This window comes from Sphaerodactylus townsendi, linkage group LG01 (genome assembly GCF_021028975.2).
Source record: "Sphaerodactylus townsendi isolate TG3544 linkage group LG01, MPM_Stown_v2.3, whole genome shotgun sequence".
Classification (NCBI taxonomy): domain Eukaryota; kingdom Metazoa; phylum Chordata; class Lepidosauria; order Squamata; family Sphaerodactylidae; genus Sphaerodactylus; species Sphaerodactylus townsendi.
The window spans coordinates 55,271,560-55,285,462 of NC_059425.1; the positions used below are offsets into that span (position 1 = coordinate 55,271,560).

General features: G+C 39.4%; 1 protein-coding gene across 1 annotated transcript in view; it reads right to left on the reverse strand.

Moving 5' to 3' along the window:
* Nucleotides 1-13,903, reverse strand: part of KCNH1 (potassium voltage-gated channel subfamily H member 1) — a 299,776-nt gene that overhangs the window by 248,093 nt on the left and 37,780 nt on the right. The window contains exon 4 of the mRNA XM_048484669.1: nucleotides 6,882-7,010. Within this exon, the coding sequence (XP_048340626.1) occupies nucleotides 6,882-7,010 (129 nt within the window). The remainder of the gene's footprint in view (nucleotides 1-6,881; nucleotides 7,011-13,903) is intronic.

A 13,903-nucleotide genomic window follows, 5' to 3' on the forward strand; every position in this document is an offset into this window, starting at 1 on the left:
TGGTGTGAGTCCCTTGATTTTTTTATCACAAATAGTAAAACCAGAAAGTGATTTAGTATGGCATAGTAAATGCCAATGGCCCTGTTTTCCCTAAGCAGCAGCCTCCAAATACATGCATTTGAAAGAAGTTTGTGATGAGGCATGTGAGCCTGCTCTCAGAGGGAGGGGGGGAGGAATTTAAAATCTCACTGGCATGCCCAAGTCTTTGGATACCCTCAAAACAGCAATATGGCCAATGTTTGGATCTTCAGCAATAGTTTGAAATAGTAACAGAATATCTTCTTTGATAATTGTTTCGGTTATCTACCTATGAAACTGGTTTGAAAAACATATATTGGCTGGAATTTTTTAATTGTCTGATTCCTATGAACTGATGTGTAATTGAACTGTCATTTGGGCTAGATAAAAGGCTGGGAAATGACTCTGTTGTGAACTCTATTAGGTATTTTAATTGGGTAAGTTTCAAATTTATTAATGGGAAAAATGAAGAAAGTCTCAACTTAATGTCTACTCATTCTGATTCTAAGTATTTAAAGATACAGACAACAGTTATGGTGCTACATTTACAGTTACTTTGTAAGGAATAAACGAAATAATTTTATCTGAAATGGCAAATTATAATGCCATATTGACAAAAAGATTTCAATATCAGATAAACAAGCTGCAGATGATAGGAGAAAATTGGAAAATAAATTGGATACTCAGGAAAATAGGCTTACTATTATTAAGCAGAGGAGAATCAAGTAGAGTATAAGCCATGGTAAATTTAACTATCAATGACAAATCCACCTGACTCTTAACTTAATTAAGTTAAAAATTTAGAAAATGTAGAAGAAGCAAGTTCCCCTGAGACGAGAGAGGGCAGTGTGGTTAGCATGAACAGACTGTGAGAATTAAATAATCAAAGGTTTCCAGAAGCCCGGGGTAGACACCTATAGGTTCTTTATTGGATTTGTAATTGATGTTTACTTTTGGAAAAATGTGTACTTTTGGAAATAATTTATGATTTATAATCAAACAATTAAAGTAAATATGATTCATGAATATTTTCTATGACTACTTGGAATAGTCATGGCAGCCCAATCTGGGGGGTGGGGGGTGGGTAGAGTGGCATCTGGACATAGCACTGTCGCACTGCCTTAAAAAAGGCAATTGGTGGCACGAGTACCAGGGAAGAAGGAGATACTCCGTTCTTGCCCAGGAAAGCCCATATCAAAAAATGACTGGGCCACTGGGAGAGGGTGTTCTTGACCTTAATGTGCATTGGGGAATGCCCTCCAGGAATGCCCCCTCTATGCCAGTGTAGGCATTTGTGGTGGTGGTCAGCCACTACAGGGCCCAGCTTCTGGGTTTGGGCACTGCATTTTCCAGACACTGAGGTACATCCCTTGGCATTGGCATCCATACCACTTTGCACAGCACTGGTGGTGCAGACACCAATGCAACCCTTTGGCCACTTCCAATGCAGCTTCAGCCTCCCCCCCCCCCACACACACACACACACAAATTGCACAGTAAGGCAGTCTAGTATGATGGAATGTTAAACTTACTTTTGTAGTTTGTAATCTTTTGGTCTTTGCTATTGTATTAACATTTCAGTTTGAACATTATTAGATTAAATATTATGTTTCTTTTTAATAATTCTATTTTGTACATTTTGTTTAAAAATTGCAAAATGAATCCAGCATGGTATTGATTGTACATATGGATTAGGGTTCACTGTCATTCAGGTACAAATCTGTTAATTTCAGCAGTTAGAGCTACACTAAACCAAAAATGACAACACTTTTGGAGGCACACATCATTCTCATACCTTCTCTCTTTTGTTGTTTATGATTAATTACCAGGAGGTGGCTGCTGCTTGCCTTTGCTATCTGAGGTTTGTTTTGTTTTGAGGTTTTGGGGGAGAGTTGCTTTGTTTTGGAGGTTTTTTGGTCTTTGCATGTATTTTATTGCCTGGTATTTGTAATACTTCACTTGGTAAAGGCCCTAGATTGCTGTTTTATGGTAAGGCAGCGTAGAAAAATTGATAAATAAATAAAACTGTTAACTTTGAGAGAATGTAAGCATAAGAACTATTTCCTTTGGAGTGGCCAGTTCCCTGTGTGACTCTCCTCTGAGGACTGCTGTACTTCTGCATCACCAGTTACAATTATCCAATTATACTGCATGGAGGGAAGCATTAGAATAACCCACCCTCATAACTGGTCAACTGGAATGAGGCAAAGCCAGAACAAAAGTCATTCTGAATCACACTAAGTAGTCTTTTCTGTAAGTGGGTACTTCGAGCTTATAGAATCCTTTCATTATTTAGTTCCCATAGTCTACTAGTAATTATCTCATGCTAATGATTCACAGTACACATTTTGGGCATTACTGCACCAAACAAAGAATCCAGATCAATCCTGGATGTCAGAACTGCATTGTGAGTAATCTTGTTAGCTGTAGAAAAATTTTCAGTACAATACAAAACATATCAACTACCCTATAAAATGCTAATCCAATCAAAACCTTCAGAAAACCGTACAGTCAAACTATTTCTAAAATATATAGAGGGGTTTTTGTGCTTTGTATTCTGTGTGGTTTCAAGTTTAGTGCAATACTAGAAGTGATTTTCTGTCTGAAAAATTACCTAAATGCTCTCTTTCTATTGTACTCTTAGAGAAAGAGCAAAAATCATAGAACTATCAGGAAGAAGTATATTTATTCTGCATGCAGAACAGCAAGAAAGAATAAAAGTAAACCAGAGAGAGGGCCGTAATCAGTACATTTATAATAGAACATGGGTTGAAGATGCCCCTTGAACCTTCGAATGCAAAAATCCATGTTTACATTTGTTTAATCTTATTACAACACATCACTATAGAAGCCTTAGGAGAGACATAGCTGTCCGCCTCATACACAGAATCGACAAGGACAGATTATTCTCATTAGCTGGTGAAGACAGATGAAAATGCAATGGACTTGGTGACTATAGCGCAGCATATAGGGGAAGCATTTCATTTTGAAAATTCTTTTTAGCTGTTGCATGAGATTAAAAGAAGGCAGAAAATTCAAGACTGCTTTTGAAACTCTCCTCAGATTCTGGCAATTTCTGATATGTCTTAATGAGGGCAATTACTCAAAAAATATATAAATCTGAAATGCCAAAAGGTTAGCACAAGTCCTTTGCATGAGCTTAAACTCTCCTTTGGATTCAAACATAAAAATCAAAAACTTGTTACCAAATATCACATGCAGAACCTATAACCTAACTGAGACATAGCTGTTCTCGGCCCCTTGATCAGCACTAATAAATAGTAATCTGCTTGGCCACTTCATCACAGTCTGTGATTTTCCCCAAATGGCTAGTTAGCCTAAGTACATCTAAAGGCTGATCCAAATCTTAAGAGTTCCCGTTAACTATGACAGCAAACAGATGATTAAAACTGAAACATGAACAACCACTACTCAGCCCAGGCTGAATGTAAATTAACACAAAGTACACAGATCATGAAATGTCTCTCTGAACTAAGGACATAAATACCTCATTCAGAATATTAGATACTGTTTTATACTGAGTGAGATCATTGGTTAACTAATCCTGTACTCCTTGCTCCAAGGTTCAATATATCATTGCCTTTGGCATAGGTATAGTGAGGGGGGCAGGAGGGTTTGAGCCCCTGATACTCAAGGTGGGTTGGGGGCACAGGCAGAGCCCACCCACCCCCACCCCATCATGGCAGCAGTCAGCTTCAAAGTCAGCTCTGCACCAGAAATCTTCTGGTAAGCACTAGTGCTAGATACTGAAGAAGACTAGGCAGGCTGTCCTGGGGCAGCAACCAGGCAGGGGGGGGGGGCACCACCAAGGAAGCCCTTTAGAAAACTCCCCCACACATTCCCCAGCCTCTGTTGCCCCAGTGTGGCCTGCGTAGGCCTTCCTCACTGAAAAAGGAATGTGCAGGCCGTGCTGGGGCAGCAGAGACTGGCCGGAGGGAAGCGACTCCAAAAATCCCTTTAGAAAATTTCCACCAACACCTAGCCGCCACTGCCTCAGCGTGGCCTGAAGGCCTCTACAGGCTAGGGCAGCAGAGGTCAGATGTAGGGCCACTTTGTCAAGAAACATCTTTAGAAAACTGGTTTTGTAGCTTCCTTTAAGCCTGGCTCCCTCATGTATTGGAAGACATTGATTCATAGGGTTGCCATAAGTTAGCAGTGACTTGATGGCACTTACAGACACACACAAGGTTCAGATAGGGAAGAGTTGAGGCTCAGTGACACATCATTTGGTTTGCATGTAGAAGATTCCTGGTTCAATCGGCAGCATCTCCAGTTTTAAAAAACCAGGTAGGAGGTATTATGAAAGACTTAAGAAACCTGCTGTCAGTCAGAATAGAAATTACTGATCTTGACAGACCAGTGGTCTGACTCACTACATGGCAGCTATATGGGTTCATGTATTCACCACACACACCTTCTAGAGGCAATCAGGCTGTAGACAACTCATGTGAGGGACACAAAGGAGAGGCAAGCAGCATTGGGAGAGGGCAAAGTTCCTGCCCCATTTCAGAATTCAGCATTCTCACTTCATGTATCATATAACTACTCTGAACTATTTTCAAGGTCCTATATTTGATGCTTTTTTTTCTAAAGTAGATTAATGTAAAAGCACATTTGGTTCATTTACAATGTGATGGTATGAATTAGGTGGCTTTTAAAAGTGAGCCAGTTCCATTATTGCATGACAAAAAGACACTAGAATTAGAAACTTATGAGGTTCAAAAGCTCAATAATTTCTTTTAACATTAGCATTCATAGCATCAGTAGATGATAGATTTCTCTAATGAACAGCAGTTTTTGTACCATTTCATCTCTGTGTGTCATCTCTAGATAATTGCTTTCAAATATAACATGAAATCATGGTTTACTTTAACTATGGTTGATTTGTGAAATCAAGACCCAGCTCACAATGAATCCACATAAAATCCATGCACAGTGCACACTTGATTTTTCTTCATTCACATGTTGAGTGATTTTCAAATTCAGTCAAAATGCATCTACAGTGGAATGTGTGCTTTAAATCCCCCATTTATCCAGGTGCTCATCCCTAGTTCCATTTGTGACACGAATTCAATTTGGCTCATTCTTGCAAACAGGTGTACACACGTATATGTAGGATGTGCATGTGTTCATATGTGAACAGGGCTACCACTGGCTTCTCACGCTCATTATTGTCTATTCTGACTGGCAATAGCTGTTGGGTCTCTTTGGGGCTCACATTGCCTACTATCTGATCTTTTTAAAGGAGATGTCAGAGAACCAACCTGGGACCTTCTGCAGACAGAACAGATGCTTCTCCTGCTTAATACAGTTACCATTTGTGTCGCACTGATAGTAATCCTGGGAAATACTACTCTATTTAGTCAATTAGGTAGATTATTGTGCCCAGTTCTGGATATGCATGGATATGGACAAAAACAGAAACCATTCAAAGGTGGGCCAATATTCTAATATGCAGCTTTGGTTCCCTGAACAGACCATAGCGACATAACACAGAGGCACACATAGACATTAATGATGGAGTCTGGTGCACATATTAAGCAAAAGGCCTTAAAATATTGGAGGGAATATATCGATGGCACCAGGAGGGAAGGCAGAATGGCATATAGTCCAATGTCATCAGATTCTGGAAGCTAAGCACTATCAATACTTGGACGGGAGACCTCCAAGGAAGACTCTGCAGAGGAAGGCAATGGCAAACCATGTCTGCTTAATCACTTGCCTTGAAAGCTCCTTGCTTGGTTCACCATAAGTCGACTGCAATTTGATGGAACTTTACACACACACACAAACACACACACACACAAACACATATGTTGGTGGCAAGTATCACCTCAAGTGCACCCTATTACTTAGTTACATTTGTTTTCTATCCCTCCCACCTTCGGAGAAATATTTTTTAACTAGAAACCATTGTTGGTCTGCTCCTTTTTTAGTTTTAATAACATCTTTTTTAAAAAAAATCGCCATACTGGAACTAGTTGTTGGCAACTAGAGAACGCTTGCTAGAGTTCCCCAATCTTTGTAAGCCTCTGGAATCTTGAGAGGCTGTCATAGCAGACAGAGCCAAACCCAAAATGGTAGAGCTAAAGAAGGGAATAAAAAATAATGAAGGAAAGGTGGAGGAAGTAAGTAAGAGAAGAAGGAATAAAAAGAAGGAAAGCATGAAGGGGGAATGAAATCACACAGTGACTACAGAAAAACCAAGTGCTTACCAATCCTTCTGATCCTCCAGATGCAGATGCATTTCGCCTGCATCTGTGGCTGCATCTGCATCTGTGGCTGGCATCTTCAGAAGTGTATCACAGAGGGAAGTCTGTTACACACTGTGTAACACACTGTGTAACAGACTTCTCTCTGTGATACACCTCTGAAGATGCCAGCCACAGATGCAGGCAAAATGTTTGGAACAAGATCCAACAGACCACAGCCAGTTGAATCTGGCCATGAAAGCCTTTGACAATGCAGAAGGAATAGATCACTTTAAAATGTTCTTTCATTTACAGCTTTTCATCCAGCTCCAGAGTCTGCCATAACAGTTAGGATTGCAGAAATTAGTATATCAAGCTTTTTTTTAGTATATCAAGCTTTGTATAATGTTGTGATTAAACATTATAACCTATTTATTGCTGTTGCTCAAGCCAATGTTGGTGGCTGATGCTGGTTGAAAAGCTGGCATCCCCAAGTGGCACTCAATGCAGTGCAAATGTAAGCGCAAGTCAAGTACTTCATTCTCATTCTTAATCATTCTGACAATAAACTAAGGTTTCAATGAAGTGAGGATACACTGACATTTTTTGAACACACAAAAAGTATGCATTAGTGTAAAACAAATAACAAACCTTTGTAGGAATCATCTTCAATAGGCTGTTTGAAAGCTGTTATATCATTGAAAGTGCAAAGAAATAATACCACTTTATCCTGTTCATTTCGAATGGGAGCTATTTTCACAAAGAACCAAACAGGTGTCCCTGGAGGAAAGACAACATGGAAAAGCTGGTCAGCAACATAAGATCTGTATAACATGCTGACCATATAGCTTTACAAGAAAGCCATGGGAAGAATAAGCTATTTGTAACCAGATAGAAGAAGCAAGTAGGGATAGTCTTTGTCAATGGGCATCAGGGGCAGCTACCCAGAGCCCCATTCTGGGAGGGGCTCTGATGTCTTACAACTCTGCCCACCAAAGGAGTAGGGGAGAAGAAGAGTAGTCTCTTACCACCACCCATACCCTACAAGGGGCAAACTCACTCCTTGTTTGGCCCTAGCAGGGAACAAGCAGTGGGGAATAATTGATTCTGGGGCCACACTCTGGACTGTTGCCAGGGCCCCAGAATCACTAAGACTCCCCCTAGGGGCAAGGTTATAACTGTTGCAGAACAGTGAGAAGGACTTGCAGCGCTATCCTAAAGAGAGTTGCACTCTTCTAAGACCACCAACCCATTTTTGACATGACTCAAAAAAGCTAGACTGTCTTTTCAATTCTATATCCAACAGTTTGGGATTCATTGGCATCTCTGTTTTCCTCCTCATACAATGCATCTAAATTAGTCAGAACTTCAAGGCCTAGCAGTCAATTTAGAAAGGCAATGAAATTATGTGGCATTTTTGTGCACGTAGGCTCCACATCTGAAACCTCTGCACATTCAAAAGTCACCTCTATGTCCTTATAAAATTAGCATATTACATAAAAAGGCTCTCAACCAGCATTCTGATGCATCAATTTTCTAATGTAAAAAGAGTATCTTCATCTGTATGGGCACACTGAAATGTGTAACCCTCACATATTACAATCAGAAAATGCTGTGCCATGTTATTCTGCCACATGTGCAAATCAGCTTTGATTCTCGTATACAGGAATATGCACATAACTTGGATATTCTGACTTGATTTGAAAATATAAATATAAATAAATAAATAAATGCAAAAATAAATATTTACATTCCAACTGAGAACACATGATCTTATTAACTTACCACATAAAATATCCAAAATCCTACTGATAGTACTGAAAGTAGCTATTTTGCCAGACTTCTTCCTACAGTTCTCTAATTTGCATCCCAGTAAACAGACATCTTCCTGTCTACTTGATCTTTCAAGATACTAGAATCCAAAGAACGTCAGTTTTCTCTGAGGAAGTCAATATTCCCTGTCAGAAAGGAACCTCTAATGTGCTCAGTTTGAAAAGATCTGTCATGATACAGAGTCCCCCGGGAATAGGGCGGTATAGAAATTGAAATAATAAATAAAATAAATAAACAAATAAGGTCCCAGGTTCAATCCCCAGCATCTCTAGTTTAAAGGATCAGGTGGCAGGTGATCCAACAATCACTGCTTGAGACCTTGGAGAGCTTGAGACCTTGGAGCAGCAGTGGCGTAGGAGGCTAAGAGTTCATGTATCTAATCTGGAGGAACCGGGTTTGATTCTCCACTCTGCCGCCTGAGCTGTGGAGGCTTATCTGGGGAATTCAGATTAGCCTGTACACTCCCACACACGCTAGCTGGGCGACCTTGGGCTAGTCACAGCTTCTTGGAGCTCTCTTAGCCCCACCTACCTCACAGGGTGTTTGTTGTGTGGGGGGAAGGGCAAGGAGATTGTAAGCCCCTTTGAGTCTCCTGCAGGAGAGAAAGGGGGAATATAAATCCAAACTTTCTTCTTCTTCGTTTTCTTCTTCCTCGTCGTCTTCTTCCAGCCTGACTGGAAAGAGGGGAAATGACTCAACCTTGAAACAAAGATGGGGCCCAAAACATGTTGGGTGTTTGGTTTTAGATCATTAACCCTGTATTTGCCGCTAAGGGTACCCTTGTTTTTAATATATATTTGTGTGCGTGCTTTGTAATAAATATATCTCATTGCTTAATTGGATTTTATTTCACCCAACATTTTTGGTTACCCATCAGTATAATGCAGGTTTGTACAAAAATGTGAAATCTTAAAATACATATAGGAAGGTTTAAATTCCTGCAAAATAAAATGTCATTGTCTGTGAAAGCACACATAATGTACTTTCTGTTATTCAGGACAGCTGGCTAAATACAAGAGAGATGCTCTGGGCCTACCCATGGTGGTGGTGGACATTGTCAGTTGCTCTGGGCCTTGCCCAAGTGGGGCAGGAGTAGCTCCCCACTGGGCTCAGTGATTGGGAGGGGGGTGAGAGATGGGATTTTTCCTTGAGTCTTGCATGTGCCCCACTTGTATATTCTAGTAGCCAAGTCAGCCATGTTTGCAGAAAAATCAAGGAAGGAAGGAAGGAAGGAAGGAAGGAAGGAAGGAAGGAAGGAAGGAAGGAAGGAAGGAAGGAAGGAAGGAATAGGGGGAGAGAGAGAGAGAGAGAAAGGAAGGAAGGAAGGAAGGAAGGAAGGAAGAAAGGAAGGAAGGAAGGAAGGAAGGAAGGAAGGAAGGAAAACAAGAAAGAAGGAAGGAAGGAAAAGGAAAAGAGGAAGGAAGGAAGGAAGGAAGGAAGGAAGGAAGGAAGGAAGGAAGGAAGGAAGGAAGGAAGGAAGGAAGGAAGGAAGGAAGGAAGGGTGGGTGGGTGGGTGGGTGGGTGGGTGGGTGGATGGATGGATGGATGGATGGATGGATGGATGGATGGATGGGTTTAAAAACAGAGGCAAACTCAGCAACCTTAAAGGAAGTGGACAAGAAAACTAATAAGATTGATGCCATCTGTACTGAAATGAGAAAGCTGAGGACTTTAAGTAAAATGAGAAATAAGCTAGACTGTGTAGATGAACAGGTACAATGTCTTGAGGAAGACAATGAGGAATATCAAGACCAGCTTGTTATGCTTAATATAGACAGAGGGAAGATTCCCTACACTTTAGATCAACACTTGAGTGTGAGGGCCAAAATATCAAGCAACTTTTCATAACAGAGCTATCTTGATTAGTAGAAGTAAAAGGAAAAATAATGGAGAAAGTGACAAAACCTTCCATATAAATTCTGCATATGCCAAACAGAAGTAACTTTCAAGAGATTGTCTTGTCCAGTTTAAATCCAGATATTAGAGATTGAGTCTTGCAGACCCACTATGCAAGGAGCCTGACAACTGAAGGAAAACATCATAATATGAAAAGATATACTGTCCAGACTTCTGAAGATGAGGAGGCATTACAGAGTCCTGACTGAATGTTTGAGAAGTGGTATATCATGTAGATGGGAAATTCCTGAAGAGGTGTCTTTTACTTTTAAAGGTAAAAAATTCAGGATTTTGGAAATTTTGAAAGCAGAGGAATTTCTTTGCAAATACGAAAAGGACTTTGACTTACCACAAGAAAAATAATCATGCTGGATTATATCATTTATTTTAGAATATTAATGAACTTCATAAGTTGGCCAAAAGAAGGAAGATTTTTCATTTTAAAAAAAATCCAAAAATTGGATGTAATCTGCTTACAAGAGACTCATATTAGAAAACAAGACAGATAATATTTGATAAATAAATTTTTCAGCCAAGAATTTGTTTCTGATGATGATAAGAAAAAGAGAGGAGTGGTGTTCTATATAACAACGAAATTTGAGCCAAAATTGATATTTAAAAATGAAACTGGAAGGTTGCTGGTGGTGGAGGTCACAATTGCAGAATTTAAAACTGTTTTAGTCGATATGTATGCTCCAAATGAAAATAAATTATAGTTTTATAAAGAAGTAGAACAAAGACTTTTCGATCTCGCTTGTGAACATATTATATTAATGGGAGATTTTAATGGAGTAAATTCAACCCTATTAGATAGAAAATCAGAAAGTACCACTAGAATTATGGAAGGTAAGCTCCCTAAAAGCTTTTTTGATTTGGTGGAGAACTTGAAGTTGCAAGATTTATGGAGGCTTAAATATGGTAATGCTAAAGGATTTACCTTTTATTCTGGAAGACATAAATCACTCAAGAATAGATATGGTCTGGACTACTAACCCCATGAGGCTAAATATATTAAAGGTGGATGTATCGCCTAAAACTTTTTCAGACCATAATGCATTGATATTTACATGGGAAAGGAAAAGCTCTGCATTTAGATGGAAATTAAACGAGGCATTATTGAAAAATCAGAGATGTTTTAAAAGGAAAACAGAAGAATTATTTGAGGTAAATTTGAATAAAGAAACAGACTAAAATTTGCATGGGATGCCAACAAAGTACATATGAGGAGATTCTTGATTCAGCAGAATACAGTTAACAAGAAATTGGCACAACAGAAAATGCAAAGTGTTTTGGACTTGATGAAGGTAAAAAACAGGTGTTTAAAATAATATTAAGATCTTACAATGACAATTATTGATGCTGACAGAAATTAAATAGAAATTAAATCAAATCTGAATTTTGCTAAACAATGGGCCAACAAAACAGGAAGATTGTTAGCAGCAAAACTAAGAGAACTCAGAACAGATTTATTACAAAGATACAATGGGAACATAATTTGATCTCTGAATGCATTTTTAAAATATTATTCAAAATTATTTGAAAGTAATATGTCAAGGAAAAAGGATACTGAAGTGTACTTAGCTAAGCAAAATATACCACAACTTTCCCAAGAACAAAGAGAGACAATGAATTGTCCAATTTCAACTATGGAACTGGTAGAGTCCTTGAAGCACTGGGGCCTGATGGGTTATCAGCATCATACTATCACATTTTCACAGATGTACTAATGCAGAGGCATACAGGAGGAAAATGGTGCCAGGAGACATTACTATAAAATAACTATATCATCAGCACATGCCCTTAATTTATAACATTTACCTTTCATTTTTAACCCTTCAATTACTTTATCTGTGTTTATCCTCTTCAAAAGTAATTCTATTACTGTTATAAATAATAATGAGGATAGAGGGCAACCCTGTCTGGGTTGTGTTTAGATATTGTCAAATTTGTGTTTTATTCTTTCTTGTTGTTTTTGTATTTTTATTTCTATTTTGTATTAATATCACTGTGGATTTGGGGTGTATAGTGGTATATTTATTTTTGTTTTTTCCTTCTTTTCCTTTTTTGTGTTGGGGAAATAAAAATTTATTATTTTTTTAAAAAAACTTGCATTACTTATCTGGCTGCCTGCTACTGTTCAACAGCAGCACCTACACAAACACCAGTAGTTAGAGTTTCAGACTAAAACCCCAAATGCCCATTCTGATGTGGAAGCTCACTGGATGAATTTGGGCCAGTTCCATGTTCTCAGCCTAATTTACCTTATAGGCAAGTGAGAAGGCCATTGAGAGCACCTGTGTGCTTCTTGGAGGGCAGATGGCCTGCTCCCCAACTGAGTCAGCTAGCTCTTTGATAGAAGGGCTGAGAGCTCTATTGTAGGAGATTTAAATCAGCCAAGAATAGTGGGTAAAACTATATTTATTGCTGATGTACATCCATAAGGCTGTGGTTAGTTGCATTCCATGGTTGATGGGTGCTCTAGCCTCTGACTGCATCTCTGTAGCAATAACTTCCTCAGAACCTCGCAACTTAATCACCAATTTCTAAAACAATCACAATTACATTCTGTTACAGACATACCACAATCTATTCACAATATACAAATCATTACTATATTCCTCACATTCCCACAGGACAGTTTTGTCTACATTCCAGCTCAATCTTTGTATTTATACCATAAGCTGATTTCAATGAACACCACTGCAAGTCCTTGAGGATACTCTGCCATACAAGGGAGACTGGCTCAGCAGCCAGCACCACACATCTGGGCCATAGTTTGTCTACTCTAGGAGAAGTTGCTGGGAGGAGGGAAAGCTGAAGTCAAGGGAGCAGATAACTGTAGGTTATGTTGTGGGCAGAAGGAGAAAAGGAAGCAGGCAAGGGGGAGAGGCTATGGGGGCTTTCAGGGAAGGGAAAGAGGAAATAGTGGGGATTGCAGAAATGAGATTCCCTCCGCAAGCCTTGCCGGTTGCTTGTAAAGATTCTAAAAGCCAATTAACACCCCAAAAAATCCCTTCAAGGCAGCATTGGAGGCTTCTCACACCTTTTAGGTGCTTCTCAAAATCAGGCACCCATGTTTGTGTAGTGGTGGACCAGCCCTGCCCCTGCATTTTGCTTAGAGTACAGATTATGCCCAGGTATGTGTACACAGGACCTCAGGCTTACTCACTAAAACTGCACCAGATACCCACTGAATCTGCCAGACATATGTCAACTCTCTAAATAACCGAGCATGATGAAGTGTATGGCTGATTTTTAGTTGCACAGAAGCTTCAGCTAACCTTGGACACTCTCTCGATCAGTATTAAACTATTCATTTTTAATGCTGTCACGGAACATGCTTGCAAGACCTACATCATCTGTCCTGGATTAATTAGTAAACAAGTTGGGTCTCTGACAGCAGAATGGGTTAAGACATTCCCATTCCTGATATAAAGTGTGTAAATTAAGTAGACAAAGCCTCCAACATCTTACTGTCTCTAAAATAAGCACACAAGAAACTCTAAGTGTGACTAAGTGATCCATCTTGGCAGGCATAGTGCGCGGAGGGAGAAAATAACTGGCTGCAAGAATGCACAGACTAATTTCTCAGTACAGTGCAGTAGACCCAAGGATGCTATTTCCAGTGTCTTAAAAGCTGCCACCTCTGCATTTTTTTCCATTTGCAGGACAGCTAATAATAGGTCAGTAGGTCAAAATGTTACACATTCTGTAACATTTACCTCCTCTTTGGGGGTGGGAGGAATCTATTTTAGTCCCTGAAAGAGAATCATAAGACTTTGCTTGGTTATACTGGAAAACCGTAAAACTACTAAAGAGCATAAGTTTTCTTCAATCCACCACCTATTTTGATAAGATTTATAGACTGTCTGGCTTTTTATATGCTATTAAAGCAGCTACCCAATAAAAAAAGGAACAAGAGGGATATTTAATGGGTTTCCTTG